The sequence below is a fragment of the Pollachius pollachius genome, assembly GCF_949987615.1.
Source record: "Pollachius pollachius genome assembly, chromosome: 8".
In the NCBI taxonomy this organism is placed as follows: Eukaryota; Metazoa; Chordata; class Actinopteri; order Gadiformes; family Gadidae; genus Pollachius; species Pollachius pollachius.
In genome coordinates this window covers 13,269,767-13,286,851 of record NC_136941.1, presented here as the reverse complement: position 1 = coordinate 13,286,851, position 17,085 = coordinate 13,269,767, and the positions used below count along the sequence as shown (strand labels likewise).

The window sequence follows — 17,085 nt, the reverse complement described above, 5'->3', positions numbered from 1 at the left end:
GTTCCTAGCAGGTCAGAAAGGTTCCTAGCACGTCAGTCTTTCCTAGGCCGTTTGGTTGAAAATTTGGTAGATACAAGACGTGCAACATTTAAATGTGCAACATCCACCAAAGATTTCTTTGAAATATACTTCGATCAATAAAAGAAAGCGCAAGTCATTAATTCATACATTTATAAAAAAGGCCCAAATTAGTTTAACATTATTGGACAAAGTTATTATAAAAATTCGTCCAATACAAGGACAATATAAATATTGTTTTATTTTATTCAATACCTATATGCATGATGTTTCAAAGTATTTGGCTGTATGAGAAATGGGGGAAATAAACATTGCTCTCAACCTTTGTGCAAACATTTTATTTTTGGACATAAGCTTCCTTTTGATCAAAATCAAATACAAGAATAATAAATATTGCAAACATGAGCTGCATGTGCAAAAAGGTATTTTAAGACAACTTATTGTAAAGTGAAGGCAACAAGAAACAACAGATTATGTGCAACAAACACCATTCACAAAAACAACTTGAGTTGTCAGAAAGCCAGTATTGATGTTTCTGGAAGTTAACTTTACATTGCAGGAATTATATTACCAATTGTGAGCAATACAAGACATTATTTATTGTAACTACATGGCAAAATGAAAAAAAACTAAGTTTCACTAAGTAACACAAATTTAAACCTGATCTCACGTAAAATAAAGCTGCTAATTTGCGCACACAACTATGTATTTCTTATAAAAAATTAAAACAAAACATTTAAAGTGAATGAAACCATGCACAGTAGTTTTTCTTAAAAACAACATTTAAATGCATTTATTTTATAACTGCTAATAAGAAACCATCTCCCCCAACTGCATCAATACAAAATTGTATCGATTTGATCCTATCCATAAATAAATATTAAAGTGGTCCAAAGGAAGTTCTAATTGCGCTCACTAAAAAGGTACAGTCCACATTCAAAGCATGTGTAGCATCCAACATTTATCGAGTATTTGTATAATTTATTTAATACATTTTAAACTTTATTGTTTGATTTTACTTCTCTTGTGCTATACAAAAATAAATAAAAAGAAAATAACCCAACCGATGGTCTGTGTTTAATGCCAAACCAAAATTGGATACTTTTTTTTGTCATTTATTAATTCTGAAACAATGTCTTGGAAAGAACACATGCTAGAAAAGGGTTTAGTGTATGTCGGTGATTGAAAATAGTTTGACACGCGTAACATCTTGCATCGAAGCTGCAGTTGGAAATCAAATTCCAATTCCAACCATGGCTCTACCCTTTCGTTCAAATGGACTGCATTGTTGACGTATACACAATGGCAAATGGCTGTGTCTGTCAGTGTTATGAGTTGCGCTATATAACCCAGGAAAGGAAGTTTTACGGTGGGTTAATGTGACCTAGGACCATCAAGCAGTGTGTAGAGACAAAGGTTTCCGCTAACGTCCCTTGATATTGTTTGGCTGCGGCAATATCAACAAAATAAAAAAGTTACTGATCAGTAGCCTTGATTCGTCTTCTAAAAAAGGAGATGTCTTCATTTGCTCATCGACTAGCCATCATTTCACCTCCTTCTAGGCCCCTAGCCCAGGAATAATTAAATTCCCGGCATGAAAACCTTTAAACGTGCACTTTTGCTAAGGTAAACCTATCTTTGTAGCGTTTAAGAACATCCTCCATCTCCAGTGTAAGGATATGGCTAGGGCATGTTCATAGACATGGTGAGAGCGGAAGCATCTGCACTCCTGGGGTCCTTCACCCCAATAATGAGATCATTGGTTCTCCTGGTGCCCTCCACCAGTGACAAGACACCCGTCCTTTTCACCTCATGACCTTTGGCCTGTAGGACCAAGACATCCTCCTCCAGAAACTCGGCTGGATTGAATGAAGATACATAAGATTCAGGATGAAAAGTTTGAGTTAAAATAAACAAGTCGCTACTGACTGAGGTAACGCCAATAATCTAAACATTGGGTGTGTTGCGGTTCTACAAACATGCATAAAGTTCATACTCACAGTCCACCAAAAGGGTGTTTGGCTGTAACTGTGGGTGGAGTCTTCCATATGCTAAGCTGTCGCTCAAGTTCTTACGGGACGACAGCACATTCATTAGCACCTATGAGATCAGAAAACAGTCGGAGATACAAGGAAATATGTCAAAATCAAACCAGCCAATAGTATTTGACTTGGGCATTGATCTATTCAATCTTGTAAGCGATTGTATAACCTGTGTAATGCTGCTGAGGGCCCTCTCTCCATTGGAAGATCCCAGGGCTACATAGGTGCCACACATCCCCACTGCAGGTCTCACAGCTGTGGGCATCAGAAAGGACATGGGCCTCTTTCCAGGCTCAATGTTGTTGTGCTACAGTTACCAGGGCAGATCAAGGACCAAAACATTAGAGATTGCTCAAGGAGTTTGGTCAAGTGAATTCATTAGGGAAATACGTAAATGTTAACATTACTGGGTTATGCTCCGACGTCTGTGTTTTATTTGGCCAGGAAAAGGCCAGGATCTGGCTATTTAAAAGGATCCCTGAAGAAGTAAGTATCCCACTTCCGAATGGCTTGTTCATGGAGCTACACAAAAACAGAATTAGGACATTAAAATGCAAATAATAATGCATAATAATGTTTTTCTTTTTTTCCAGGGTGGGCATCATTTAAACCCCAACCCAAGTAGATAAAAATAAGCAACTGAAGCTCATCAGTACCCCATGACGGACACTATGAAGTCGTCGGGCCCCATGACCATAACCTGGCTCGCCACTCCTTCTTCCTCCAACGCAAATGAGGGTGTGTAATGACCAGCAGGGAACGCCTGAGTGTCGTTGATCATCTCCCGAAGTCGTGCAGCCTGGGCCTTACTGGCAGGAAGAACAAACCACATGAAGGTAATATAAATTAAATATGCACCTATGATTATTACCGTCAAACCTATGAATGAATAACCAATCAAACCAAGAACAACCTACCTCAGCATCTCAGACACTACCTCCAAGACTGAACCATTGTACATGGGGTCCCCAAGTCCGCTTGCAAGAGCCAGTGCTATTTTCACTGACTTGGGGAGGGCAATGAAAAAAAAAATCAATTTATTTTCTAGTACATACACTATCGTTTAACAGTATCTTCTCATCACAGACAACAATACTTTATTTGGTGTAGTGGATCAATGAATTTACTGAAGAATCCATCCATTTGGTCTAACTCAACATTTTTAAATTGTAATTCAAAACATTGATATTCATTCATTGTTCATTGTGAGCCACAACAAGATTTCCACTGGCCTTATCTGCTGACCAAAGTATTTTGTTTTTACCTGTACAAAAATAATTCATGTGAATGTATAAAATGTTACCTCTGCTATCCAGTGGTAGGTACTATTCCTGGGGACCTGGTTAGTAATGTTGTAACCTTCCAGGATGTTGAGAGCTGTGATCAGGGCCACGCCAGCATGTGGGGCTGGGGCCGCCATTACCTGGTGTCCTGCACAACAAGAAGAAATAGGCATGATGATAGACAAGGTCATATGGGTCCATTGAGAAACGCCTTAAAAATAATGAGTCAACGATTTTTATTTCCATATCTTATCGGAGCTGGTGTTTACCTTGATAGACGACCTCAGCTGGCTGCCTTAAAGCTGTGCTGTAGGTTGAAAAGTCATTTTCAGACACCACTCCTCCCCTTGCTTGAACCTTTTGAAAATATATCATGGTGCATGTGAATCAACCGTCTTCTGTTTCTGTTTAGCCACATTCATTAAAAAATTTGATATAGAACCCGAACCACAATGTTAAAAACAGACAAAATACTAAATTGTGTATCGCAATATTAGTACAACTGCAATGTTTACAGATTAACAATACATAATCCTATAGTCACAAAGAGTCAAAATATATAGTTAAATTTTATCGAGAGGTTTCTTCTGATTCCAATCCCTATTTGGATTTCAGTAATTGCGGGTTTTGATGCAAAAGGTGTTCCTATACAACGTTAAAAAATAAGAATAGAATCATCGATTTCTATGGGGAAAAAAATCTACAGCACGGACTCACAGCAGCAACCATTTCTTGGGTCAGGTTTCCACTGTAGAATTCAGAGATCCCCTTTGACCCAATGTCATCCAAGATGGCCGCCAGATCAAGACGTCGGGTGAAAAAGCCTGAGATGGGAGGCTGTCCGTTGGGTAGGAACATCTTCATGAACGCTTCTGACATGCTCTGGTTCTTAACTGCAGCTAAAGCTTCAGCTATGGAGAAAAACAAAATGTCCAAATTTGCCAAACCAAATCTTTACTGCTTGATATTTGATATATGTATGTTATACATCTTTTCACCATAGTTTAAGTGGGGACATTTGAAGTGAAATAGCAAGGACAATAATGCTCACTAGTTAGTACAGATTGACTACACACCTAAATCATGGCTAACGTTGAAGCCATTTCTGGCCACATCTGCTGCCAATGTAACCACATCCTTCCATGGCAATCTGAAATTGTAAGGGTCTTTCAAGTTACACTGGGTTAACAATACTTAAATCTTGTGTGTGAATCTTGAATGTGGCAAACAAGCAAGAAAGAGTGGTTTGCTAAGTGCCTTGAAGGCTGAGGCCATGGAACTGGCTGAATAATTGCATAGCATCAATGTAATTACACGCTGACACTACAGGGAGAGGTTTACATTGCATGTTCACTGAGCATAGCTTCTGATTACAGAGCGACTACAACTGCGAGATACCCTCAACCTTGTTTTATCTAACACCATTATCTAGCATGAGCCCATTTCAGCACAGCACTTAGCATGGTAATATAAAACTAAGAAACACGAATGGCCTTTTGGGACGCCCCTTCGGACAGGAAAAAAATTGAAATGGATGGTCCCGTAAACAGGAACCAAACACACACTCAACAGGCATCTTCCCTAAGTGAGTTTCAGTACCTGCCATAGAGCTGGTGAGCCTGGTGCATCCCACTGAGCATGCCCGGTACGCCCACAAGCAGGCCGGGCTAAAAGGGCCAATAGGAAACCAGTCACTGACTAGGGTTGTATTACAGTTCAGTTCAACATTTTAGGCGTCACTGGGGCATGATACACAAACAAACATCACAAATACATTACATATTACTTGTAAACGTTATTGAGTACAGTGACCGTGGCGTCTGCAGAGGATTTAATAAACACTCAACCTTGCTGCCCAAGTGCTGCAGGACCAGCCACTCCAATGACTTCATACCAGGCCCCGTGGACAGGCTAAACAGGATATCTCACCCCAAGCTTCCGGCTGGACAGTCAGCAATTTTACTGGCTCAACCGGCGAACCACCATATTTTCAATATGGCTGCGACCCTCTGGGATTTGTGATTTTGGCAGTTACATCAAGAAACTTGTCAAATCTCAAGTAAAATCTATTCAGGGCATCCGATAATTCCATGTAACTATCCAAACCACATATGGATTGGTTTGATTATTCTGGCCTGTTATTCTATTCTATTCTCAGACTATCCCACAATGCCCCACAATTTGTTCTCCTGTACGTCTCCTGAATTCTGTCCTTATACTGTAATTTGGACCTCTTCATTTGCAGTTGGTCCTCATTCCTCAGATCTCTTTATCAGATCCAAGAAGGAGTCATTTGTTTTGTTGCAAAATCTTTCACTATATGTTCGGATCAGCAATTGTTATTTAAAAAGTCAAATTGAAAAGAAAATCAACCATAAATGATCCAATTTGTAAGCTTCTGAACTTGTTTGTATAGCATATTTATCATCGTGATTTTATCAACACATTTTCCTATCCATGTTTGCCAAATACCAAACATATGATAATGTCCTCTACAGCCCAACTTCTGTGAAGGCTATGAAGGCAGGCATATTATTTTGCTTCCGTACAATGTTTGCAAGGAGCCAATGCACAGCTAACTAATAATGGGTGTTGACACCTGTGTATAATCCAAAAGATCCTCAAGGATCAATTTACGTTCATCCTCCCCCTTTCCCTGTGACAAAATCCTGTTTTACTTGTTATACTTACAATGAAGCAAGTAAGACACAGCCTTTTCCATGCTCTATGATAATGTGGTCACGTGCAAGAGTAAAGCAACAGGAACACAGTAACATACCTTCAGCTTGAAGTCTGCCTCCAGCATTTCCTCGCTGAGAGATGATGGTGAAGTCTCTCGGAAGTCAATAACCTGCGTCTTGTTGTTCCGGATGTCGTGGACCAACATCACCCCGCCGCTGCAGGGCACGTTCACACAGAACCAAGTCAGACTGCTGTTGCTTTGTGCCGTTGGAGGTCAAACTAAATATAATCGGCGGAACTCACCCTCCAATCCCAGAGGTGTGCGGGTGGATGACGCCCAGACACAGGGCGGCGGCGATGGCCGCGTCTACACTGGATCCCTGCCTGGCCAGAACGTCAAAGCCCAGGGACGTGCACTGGGACACATCAGTCACCACTGCCCCCTGGTTATAGATCTACAAAGAGCAGGAGAGGACGTTGGGGAGTGGGTTGGGAGATGTTAAAAGAAATACAGGTAGCTCACTGTGAGTGTGTGTACGTGTATGGCAAATTATACGAGTCAAGGCTAAATAAAACATTCAAGGCTAAATAAGAGAACCTGTTCAATGACGGGACAGAAAAAGAGACAGACAGATAGCAAGATGGGTGCACACCTGTGGGTCTCCAAAGTATATCTGCATGATGAGAGCAATGGTGACCCCTGTAGCGAAGGTGAGACACGCGGTGATGATGACCGTCAGTCCGTCCCGCTGGCAGGCACAGCCCTCTGCTAAGGGGTCCACAGTGGTCTCCTGGAGGGGGGAGATGTCGTGGCTGGCCAGGTCAGAGGCCGACGACGGGAGACGCTGCAGACGTGCAGACTTCAAAAACCCATCTGGGTCTGTGGAAAAATGTGTTTGACTACAAATTAAACAAATCAAAAGATTTACAATGAAGTAGATGAGTGCAATGCAATGGCACTATTGCCATAGTGGGGGATTGCAGACAAAGATGTGTGGCAGGGAATGCTCTGACCTGCATCTTGGTCGCTGAGGCAGTCATCATCTTTGCGAGATCTGAGCGTGTTTTCTCCAGAGAGCACCTCGTCCTCTGGCAGCCGAGGGAAGCTTGTGATGCTCATGTAGTCGACCGGTGAATACGCACTGCCTAAAGTTGTCTCCTGATTTGCGTCTTCGTCTGCTATAGGTCCACTTGGATACCCTGCATTTTCGACTGCCGGATTGTACATGACTAGTTTGAGACAAATACAAATATGCAACTGCTATGAGAAGGTGGAATGCTATTACAGGTTTATGATTTTGCCACCAAAGAATGGTTTAGGCCACCGCTCTTGATCAGACACTGCTGAATCCAGACGCTAAATGATTCCTCGGATGATGATGAGGATGATGATGATGATGCATATTGTTTGGAAGATCCATGTGCAACATCTGTGGAGGGTCGAAAACAGAACATTTTGCAGTGGCAACAGACTCTTTAAAGCCACTTCTTGCCCGCATGTTTGTCATGACATTCAGCCACGCCGATCTGCTGTTGAAACACGATAGAAAATAGACAGCAAAAAAGAATAGCGAGAAATAAAACATTTATATGGGGCTGTACGCCATTCTCTTTCAACAGATGAACAGCTGACATAATCTATTTGGGGTAGTGCGCGCTTGATACTTTTTTTAAGACGACATTCGGTAATGCACAACTATTACATAATTTACCACTGGAAACACAACTCGAATCACGGGATGATAGGCACTGTCCATTAATCAGACGTTCTTACCGTCTCGAAAAGCCTCCTCCGACAGCGTGAAAGCAGCTTTTATTATGGTAAAGCAGGTGAATTCAGGAGAATTTGTCTCACAAATCACAAGCTACCGGATCCATGACGTCAGGACGGAAACGTCACCGCCTTAAAGACGCACTGTCGAGGCGTGGAAACCTACAATACAGGCCAACCACGCTCTGCCTGTTCTACAGGTATATCCAATAGGAGGTGTTAGAGTTATAGTGACTCAATGTTTTGTTACAGGTATATCCAATAGGAGGTGTTAGAGACACAGTTACTCGATGTTTTGTTACAGGTATATCCAGTAGGACATGTTAGAGTTACAGTGACTCAATGTTTTGTTACAGGTATATCCAATAGGACATGTTAGAGTTACAATGACTCAATGTTTTGTTACAGGAATATCCAATAGGACATGTTAGAGTTACAGTGATTCAATGTTTTGTTACAGGTATATCCAATAGGAGGTGTTAGAGTTACAATGATTCAATGTTTTGTTACAGGTATATCCAATAGGAGGTGTTTGAGTTACAGTGATTCAATGTTTGTAGTCATACAGTACATATATAAAGGAATGTTGGAGTCAGTAGAAGAATACAGCATATATTATCAAGAAAAATCGTACTAACCCTAACCCTTATCTACCACTGGAACCCTGTCCTTATGGTCTGTTTGATTTAATTCCTCTTAAAATTTGAGCTATCTTCTTCAGGAAAACGGTCCAGGAAAAAAGTCCAACGCTCAAATTAGCGTTGTTCAGGCCAAATATTTGAAAATGTGTTTAGTATAGGCTATGTGTTTGTTTCACTGAATTCCTTTCAAGCAGAGTTGCAATGAAGGAAAGTGGGTTAATGGATGTTGGGTCGACGGACGATGGATGGTGGATGGATTGATGCAAGGCCGTTTCTGGACTTATGGCGGCCTGCTATCTTTTCAGAACATCTCAAGTGAGTGGAATTTTAGGGGAAAATTTCTTTTGAATGACCACAAGCTCTGGGACTTTTGACCCAGGCCGGATCTAAACAGGCGGCCGAATAGCTAGAATCGACACAGGATGGATGAATGGATGGATAGATAGAAAGATGGCCAGATTAATAGGTAGAAGTGGTTATGAATCCCATCTTTCTTCTCCTTGCAGGCAAAAATAAAGAGACACAATTCAGGTTTGAGCTTGAGTATTTATTGTTGTTTTGTTTTTGTTAAATTTTCTTTAGTTTCTTTTTTTTTTGGTGGGTACCTGTGTTTTCTAAATGGATGCTTGAAAACCCCATCCGTTGGTTTTGCATAGGTCTCGCCTGTCAATGGACGACTGTCCTTTCGGGTCAAGGGAAGTTCAGTACATCACAAAAACCATGCAGAAATAGTGAAAGGCACAATCACCACAGATATCAGATACACCAATTTTATAGGTCTATTTATCGTTTTTTTTTATTGGGGAGATGTGTACTATATTAGATGTGACACGGGGCGTGAACCCTGACATGTTTTGAAGCTGCCATCATTTCAGGGCACAACATACATATATAAAACTCCCCAGACATTCAACCCTTTTATTTTTTAAAACATCTTACAATGTGAACAACTCTTCTAATAACTATATTGTAAACTGCAAGCTTACTCCATTGTATGTTTTTTAATTTGATTTATTTAGTTGCGGATACTTATGTTTGAATGAATACCTCTGACCTTCTCTTCCTCTCTACACACACATCCCTCACACCTCATTGGTTCAACCCACTTGTGAGCAAACGCTTTCTTCCCCGTAGTATTGGATGACAGAACCTAGCCTTCCAGTAAACAAACACCACACTGCACACAATGCCCTTCTTTAACATTACATTGGTGAGGAAGGGGAAAGAGAAAGGAGGGGGGAAAAAGAGAATAAAACAGAACATAGTGGTAGCTCTCTGTGATGGTAAAAAGCACCCACGCCCACTTGTGATCTCTCCTCGTCTTTGCCTTTGATTTTTTTCATTCTTTCTGTGTGACAGCTTTCTGTTCATACACCACAGGCACAGCTTGTTAACCTCCGAGGCACAATCATGACAGAAACCCTCGTAGGGATTAAGGCAGCCTCAAAAATAATAAATGGAGATCTTTGAGGTTGTGGGCGTGTACATCAGTGTTCAACCCACTGAGCCACTGGACTGTTGAGACACATGACACATTCATAAACTACAGAAAATAAAAATATATAATATTAATAATTATATCATAAATTATTCTGAATAAAACATAGCCATTTAAAGGAAAATTGGCATTATTTGAAAGTTTGTAGATTGTGATGACGAGGTAAAATAAAATATATTTGTCTCAAAATAACTGGAAAGGGCCGGTAATTTCCAAAACTAGCTGAAGGAATCCTCAAACTCAATCATTATGTCAACGAATCCTCTACCACCGTTTCCAGAAAAGCAGGAGCCCTATTGTCATTTTTTTCTGTCTTCCACTAGGGGGCAGTGGTTGCTTATGGCACAAATACTGTGAACCTAGCCATGTTCCCAAAGCTCAATGCAGGACTTGAAAGTGGAGTGATACCCACTTTTGGCCATGGAAATAGATAGTAGAGGTGAGGCAGTGAGAGGATTCCCTTCAGTCATGTTGGAAACCCCTATGTGGACTGAAACCATGACAGGCTTGACATATAGGAGCATAACAGGTTATTTACAGAGACAAATAAAAGACCTTTGTCCATATATAGTCTTTTTTTGTGATTTTTTTAGACTTAGCATGTTATGAAACATTCTCTCTTACAGACAGTTTAATTAAAAGAAAAAAATTGAGAATAAATCAACAAGCACACTGCACACAACTATAAATTTGACTCACAAAATGTATAACAGTGCAAACTTACATCCATGTCTCAAATAATTTACATTGGTATATATTCATATACACTTCAGCACCATCGTTTACTATTGTTGTTTGAATATATATATCAGTTAGCTAGGTCAGGTGGACACTGTTACGGCTAAATGTGCTGTAAGAGAGAGAAAGGAGTTAAAAAGATGTGCGTTGTGAGAGAGATGGAGAGATAGAGAACAAGAGAGAGAAAGAAAGAGAGAGAAAGAGAGAGACAGAGAGAGAGAGAAAGAGAGAGAGAGAGAGAGAGAGAGAGAGAGAGAGAGAGAGAGAGGCCAAAAGTGCAAAAGAAAAAATAGATAGCCTGTCACCAATGATGGACAGCCTGATCATGTGTGTGTTTGTGTGTGTGTGTGTGTGTGTGTGTGTGTGTGTGTGTGTGTGTGTGTGTGTGTGTGTGTGTGTGTGTGTGTGTATTAGGGGCGGATAATCTCATGTTTCTTCTCATTGTCATCATTCTAAGCATTGTGTTTGTCTGCAGTGGTAAGGGATGCAGTTAGTAAATCTTAGCCGTTTTTTTTTGTGTTTTCATGGATGTCACAATATTAACAACACACGCCCACCACTGGGATGACATGTGCTGGGCTTTTTTTTTTATTTTTTATTTCTTTCTGGAAGCACCCTCCTCACAGATGTATTATTTTTCAGTTCATTTGGTTAAAATAACGTTAACTAAAAGTGTACTTTCCGTGTTTCTCAGGGGGAAAGAATGTGTAAAGTTTTGAATATCCTTGGACATCCAACGGAGAAAGAATAATGTCTGAATAAAAGATGATGAACAGAAAACAATATTGCAAAACAGCCCTCCATACCACTTTGGACCTCCCCTACCCTGCCCTACATTGTAGCCCCCTGCCATGCCACAAGCCTTACATTTGGTCAAAGCTCTTGTCAAGTATATCTTATACGTCTCTTACACAGACACAGAAAACAAGAGTCCATGATGACATCATGGTAGTTATTATGTTTTAGAACCACCTTATCAATGTGCTGGTTGTTATTAATCCTATGCCACTTGCTGGTTCCTATAGTGATGTCATCACACAGACTCAGTAACAAGGTTGTTAACTCATAGGCTGCACAGAGAGCCACAATACACTTACTATATCTACCTTATCCAACCACACCCTCCTCTTTCAGTATCAACTAATGCAACTCATTGTATATTTGTTCATCCTCTTCCCATCCTCTACTTTGCTTATATCTTTCAAACAGCGATAAGAGGGGAAATGCCAATGGTTGTTTCAGATTAGTAAATTGACTACCTCTTTTTCATCTCAGCTTCTCTTTTTCTAATATGACTTGATATATTATCACGAGAAGAGGCCAGTCCGACACAAGAGAAGCAATGTTTTGGCATTTCCTCCTCACTTGCTGCATAGTGGTACATCCCTCTTACTCTCAAAAACAAAAAGAGAATGAGGTTTTGGTACAATCCCATTAAATCTCAACATAACATTACATTATTCAATCTAATGTATTTTACTTTACAAAATTAATTCTGATTAACAGAGAAAGTACACCCTTATTTTTTTTTTCTTAGAATTAATATAACTACTACAACCAATCGTAAACAATAATATCTTGGATAAAATAAAATAACAAATATTTGGTAAATGAAAATCCTTTAAGTTTCAGTTGCAGAGTAAATTGAGAACAAACTAATATAGTACTATTTTGTTAAAGTCCGGGGACATTCATATTTATATTCGTTGTTTTGCAGATCTAAAGTGACTTTAAACATTGTATTACATTCCTAATCATTTTTTTATATAAGAGAAGAAAAATGAACTCAAACTTGTATTGGGTGTATGAAGCTAGTGCTAATTCGGGGTGACAATGTAGCAGTTTGTGACTAAGCCTTCAGAGCCTGGGGTATATCTGTCTAGGTGCAACGTGTTGATGTCCCATCTTCTGTATGTGAATGACCTTGTACAGCATGTATGCGTACCCGGGGTGTGACTATGATCTAGAAATGCCTTCAGAGTAAACGGCCCTCCCCGGCGAGGACTAATGGCAGACGCTGCGGTTTCCGGGCTGGTGTAGGAAGGTGTTTCTGGCGTGTGCGGCGTGGCGTGGAACCTGCTCCCTGACGCGGTTCTGGCGCTGGATGCGGTTGCGACCCAGGTGGCGCCTCTCGATGCGTGCCTTCCCGCGCTGGACCCGTGCCACCTGGGTGACCTTGGCCAGGGCTCCGGCCTGGGCGGCGGCTCCACGGCTCGCCCTGGTGGGCATGGCGGGAGCGGCGGGCTGGTCGGCTACCCTGCTGCATTGTGGGGGGCGGTGGAAGGGGGATGGTTAACGCGCTGATCAAAGAGACGGCATCGTCGTGTGTTTCAAGGCGGGTTCGAGCTCCTACCTCATGCTGCCTGCCAGGCTCACACTCTCCTCCCCCACCACGGAAAGGTTGCCGTTGGAGACCATGGAGAGGTTGTTGGGGGAGACGTAGACGGACATGCTCGGGTGTTCGATGAGCAGGTCCTCCATGGGGCTGGCCTCGGCCGTGGCGCCCTCTGCAGTGAAACAGGGGGGAGGGGTGACAAACCAACTCTCATCCATGCAGCCTCTTTCCGAGCCTGCGCTACTGCTACCACCCCCACCGCCGCCACATTCACGCCCGGAACCGGGGGACGCGGACAGCGCCGACCCTTCGGCTCGTCTGGACAGGGTCCCGGGCGTCGAGGCTCCCGAGACCCGGGGCCGGGACTTGGCACACGGGCCTAGCGGCGTGTCGAGCTCTCGCGCCCGGCCCCTGTGTGTCCTGCGACGCTTGAGAGGTGGGCGGGGCCACTCGGTCTCTGCGAGTGTCGTTTGCATGTTGTCCTGACGGTTCGGTTGTACGTTCCCCGGACATGATTGTACCACCCGCTCACCCTCAAGCGGGATCGTGCAATCAGCTTCCACTGAGAGCACGACGAGGGTCAGATCAGGGATGGTTTGACCAATCGGGGAATGGTGTTTAGGGGAGGGTGGGCGTATTGCATAATTTGATGCATAAGGTTTGAGAAAGCCATGCAGGGCATGAGGGGACAATTTTTAAGTGGGGCACGTTCGCACGTTCGCACACACACACACACACACACAAACCAGTGTGGGGAATGTGAGGTTGTATGAATAAAAATTGGTAGGGGGAGGATTGGGTAAGGACACAACACAGAACATAAACGTAAGAATCATATCATTAGTTATGTGTACCCTCTAAGCTCCTCCTTGTTATGTCCTTGACATAATGTTTGTCTTGAGAGGTGTGTTTAAACTGCAAAGATCATTAAAATGGCTTTTTACTAAAGGGCCTAAAACATTATTTGCAAATTTATGCAAATATATTTATATATTACCTTTGTCATGATTGTGATCATAAACAAAGAGGGGAGGGGTGGATTTTCACAGACAATCACATCCACTTCCATCACCAGAGAGAGACAACACTGACCGAATGGTAGCAATAGTGTGATAGCATTCTCTTAATTAAAACCCGTTATTCACCCCTTTCCGTCACTCCTGCCCATCAATAGCTTTTTTTTAAAACGTGCTGTGGCTTTGACATTCGCTTTCACAGGACCCCTCCAACCTTGTGGTGGTGGGTGGATGCTGGGTGAATTGAAAGGGCTTGGGTGGTGGGAGTGGGGGGACTCACCAGGCAAGTTGACAAGCATCCAGCCCTCCTCGTCTGCCTCCGTCACACAGGGGTTCTCCCCCTTCAGCTCGGCGGCCACCTCCTCCACCTCTCCGAAGAACAGACTGCTCAGGCGCTGGAACATGGCTGCTGGTCTCCCTGCTGTCCGATGGACCCGGGCCTTCTGACGTCTCTTTGTTTTTGATCCGCTAAACAAAGCTGTAGCTGCCTTTTGTTTTTTTGGTCTTTTTTATTGACAGATTTTGTTGCTTGTTGCTTGTGTTTGATGTATTTATTTAATTTGTTTCCTAAGCTCTCTCCGCTGCTGGATCCCTGTGCTTGCTGGACAGGAGTGTGCAGGCTTCCGTAGTGCAAATGTAAGGTTTCACTTGGTTTTGAAGCAAAGGCCTGAAGAAAGAGGAGGGGATGAGGAAGGTTGTTATTATGGGGAAGAGATCTATTCCACCGCTCAGCTGTCTATTCGCTGAAATATAATGGCCCGAGGCTCAATGCAATACAACAACAAATGCCAAATCAAACAGAAGACACATTTACCTTCATTGAAAGAACATTGGATTGAAAATAATAAGAATAATTAGAAAACCGTCCATCCCTTCTTGAATTTCGACAATCATTGTGTCACTAGACAGGGTAAAGTAGCAGAGTAGAAAGTATGTATAGGCCAACAAAAAATAAGCTCTTGTTGTCATTGAGACCAATCAAGAGAAGGGAAGTCCAGTTACAGTGAAAACCATAGAAGAATGAGGGACAAGGGCAGAAATAAATGAGGCAAAAGACCTGGCCTAGATCCCAACATGATGATGTAACTTCACACAGCTGGTGGAACCGTTTCGGGTTACACATAACATAGAGGTCAAGACAATACCATCTCAACAGTCCTGGGCTGTACAAGACCATACGTACGGTCTGTCTGTCTGAAAAGGTTAGGTGAATGTTTGGTGAAGCGGTTTGGGGAGTTGGAAAGAAGAGACGTACATGTACGCTTGTCTGAAAAGTGAGACTTCCTGCCATTATTTGACTGGTCGCCATGGTGACACTGACAACAGGGCAAGTCTCTTCAGGAGCAGTGTCAAGTATGCCGTAGGCAGTTTCGCCCTCTGGAAGTTTATTAGTTCCTCGGGCAGAGAGAATAGTTTACCAAGAATAAAATTAATAAATAATATCCTTAAATAAACATGCATTGTAACAGGGTTTTTTTCTGCTAAAGTATCTATTTTAAGTTATTTAATATTGCAAAAGGTCATGTGACCATGTTGGAAGGTTCGTGAAGTCTAAACTCTTTGGTAGAAATTAAACAGAACAGTTTATGAAGAGCAGCAGTAATCGCAATTAAATTTAAAATTTCTCGTATTCCGAGAGCATACTCAGGTCGTTTGATTGGTGTAGGATCAATAAAGAATGAATTTCTGAAAATAAGAGCGAACCATGCATTAAAATAATCGAAAAAACGTTTCTTATTTCCTTGCTCCCTAGCCCTCTAGAATCCTATTGCATTCCAGTTCTGTTCAGAGCTCCCAGCCTGCCCCTTTAACGCTGGGAGGAGCATAAGTGCGCAGGAAGGGGGGGGGGGGTTGAAAATAATAACAAGACTTCAGTGACGACACAAATCCACGTCACTGAAACTGCAAGTAGGCTCTGCCTCATATACAGTATAATGGTCAGCCCACCGAGCGGCAAGAGAAAAAGGGGAAAAGGAAGAGGAAGAAAACCGAATTTAGGGTTGATGGCGAAAGTACAGACCCGTGATACACTATCCGTCGTTGTCTCTGTTGAACAATACCGAATAATACGATTGATGCATATTTCTATGTACAGTGAAATCACTTGACATTTGTCATGGAAAAAAGACTGCATCCAACCGCCAATGTTGACATTTTTATATGTAAAGAAATTCTAGAGACTTCTTGGGGGAAAATCTGGCCTGTATTCAAGTCTTTAGGCTATTAAGGTTAACCATGAATTATCCCTGTAAGCTTTCAGCTAAGGGTCAAAGCAATGACAGTTTGGCTCAGCTGCAGAGCAATCACGGAATACATAGATAATTCCATGGGGATTTCATAGCCATAGCATAATCGCTCGATTGTGAAATTAGAGCATATTATGAGTGATACAGCAACACTCGCCAAAGACCTGATTGAACAATATTAATATTCACTGCGATCCCCAATAGAAGGATTGGTCGGGTGTTGTTATATTTTGAGAGACTGGAATATACATCACTGAAGCGTCTCAGAGACATCATTGCTTTGAGAAAGACGACAGCTTTCGAATCTCTAAACGATATAACCATAAACACATCAGCAACTGTCGACTGTCGACAGGCATACTCAGCTAATGTTGTGTCGTCCATGTATGCGTTTTGTGTTATGCTTGTGGGCCACATCTGATATATTTTTAGGCCCGAGAAGGGTGCACAAAACAGTTGTAGTTTGACACCACTTTAGCTCTCAACCTGACCATAATCACGCAACACTAAACGTAATCGAGGAAAAAGGAAAAGGAACATCTTACCTGCCTTTGTAATATAATTCAAGTTGTAAACGTGATCTCACACACAAAGTAGAAACGACAACAACTCGTAAAGCATAGCTTTAGGTAGCCTTTAAGTGAGGTAGTTATAACACTATAATAAAAAAATAAAAGGCTTTCTTCTCAGAAGAAGGACTTCATGTAATATTTTACACCGACGTTTCTCTTCAGATCAAAACATCTGCAGCTTTCCTATTTTTGCGTTTATTCCCTGCAGATCGACGTTCTGTTCTGTTTACTGCCGCCTCCAGC

The 17,085-nt window shown here is 42.0% G+C and overlaps 2 protein-coding genes across 5 annotated transcripts; both read right to left on the bottom strand.

Annotated features, from left to right (window-relative positions):
- Positions 1-340: 340 nt before the first annotated feature.
- ggt7 (gamma-glutamyltransferase 7) lies at positions 341-7,920 on the bottom strand. Of its 2 annotated transcripts, none has more exons than XM_079741077.1 (16): positions 7,800-7,920; positions 7,040-7,255; positions 6,679-6,905; positions 6,329-6,480; positions 6,123-6,240; positions 4,943-5,010; positions 4,420-4,493; positions 4,061-4,254; positions 3,613-3,700; positions 3,364-3,491; positions 2,978-3,066; positions 2,717-2,869; positions 2,468-2,582; positions 2,230-2,367; positions 2,019-2,118; positions 341-1,877 (listed from the first exon to the last, which is right to left on the bottom strand). In XM_079741077.1, exons 2-16 carry the CDS (start codon positions 7,251-7,253, stop codon positions 1,702-1,704), a joined length of 2,034 nt encoding a protein of 677 aa, XP_079597203.1. In that variant the 5' UTR covers positions 7,254-7,255; positions 7,800-7,920; the 3' UTR covers positions 341-1,701. The 2 variants fall into 2 exon arrangements, with proteins under 2 accessions (XP_079597203.1, XP_079597202.1); XM_079741076.1 differs by having other exon boundaries at positions 7,040-7,455; positions 7,800-7,909.
- A 1,049-nt stretch (positions 7,921-8,969) lies between these two features.
- On the bottom strand, positions 8,970-17,085 carry tp53inp2b (tumor protein p53 inducible nuclear protein 2b). 3 transcript variants are annotated; one of them, XM_079741805.1, is made up of 4 exons: positions 16,816-17,085; positions 14,305-14,691; positions 13,027-13,570; positions 8,970-12,933 (listed from the first exon to the last, which is right to left on the bottom strand). In XM_079741805.1, exons 2-4 carry the CDS (start codon positions 14,426-14,428, stop codon positions 12,678-12,680), a joined length of 924 nt encoding a protein of 307 aa, XP_079597931.1. In that variant the 5' UTR covers positions 14,429-14,691; positions 16,816-17,085; the 3' UTR covers positions 8,970-12,677. The 3 variants fall into 3 exon arrangements, with proteins under 3 accessions (XP_079597931.1, XP_079597933.1, XP_079597932.1); XM_079741807.1 differs by having other exon boundaries at positions 13,027-13,180; XM_079741806.1 differs by having other exon boundaries at positions 16,820-17,085.

Bases quoted from the DNA above. Each gene is read 5' to 3' on its own strand.
- ggt7 (XM_079741077.1), bottom strand. From the start codon at position 7,253: ATGTACAATCCGGCAGTCGAAAATGCAGGGTATCCAAGTGGACCTATA. The intron at 5,011-6,122 runs GTATGTTACTGT...TGGCCCTTTTAG, and splicing joins AGGCAGACTTCAAGCTGAAG to CCCGGCCTGCTTGTGGGCGT. The intron at 4,494-4,942 runs GTACTGAAACTC...TTACAATTTCAG, and splicing joins GCTCACCAGCTCTATGGCAG to ATTGCCATGGAAGGATGTGG.
- tp53inp2b (XM_079741805.1), bottom strand. From the start codon at position 14,428: ATGTTCCAGCGCCTGAGCAGTCTGTTCTTCGGAGAGGTGGAGGAGGTG. The intron at 13,571-14,304 runs GTGAGTCCCCCC...TCGTGCTCTCAG, and splicing joins GATGCTTGTCAACTTGCCTG to TGGAAGCTGATTGCACGATC. The intron at 12,934-13,026 runs GTAGGAGCTCGA...CCCACAATGCAG, and splicing joins AGCCTGGCAGGCAGCATGAG to CAGGGTAGCCGACCAGCCCG.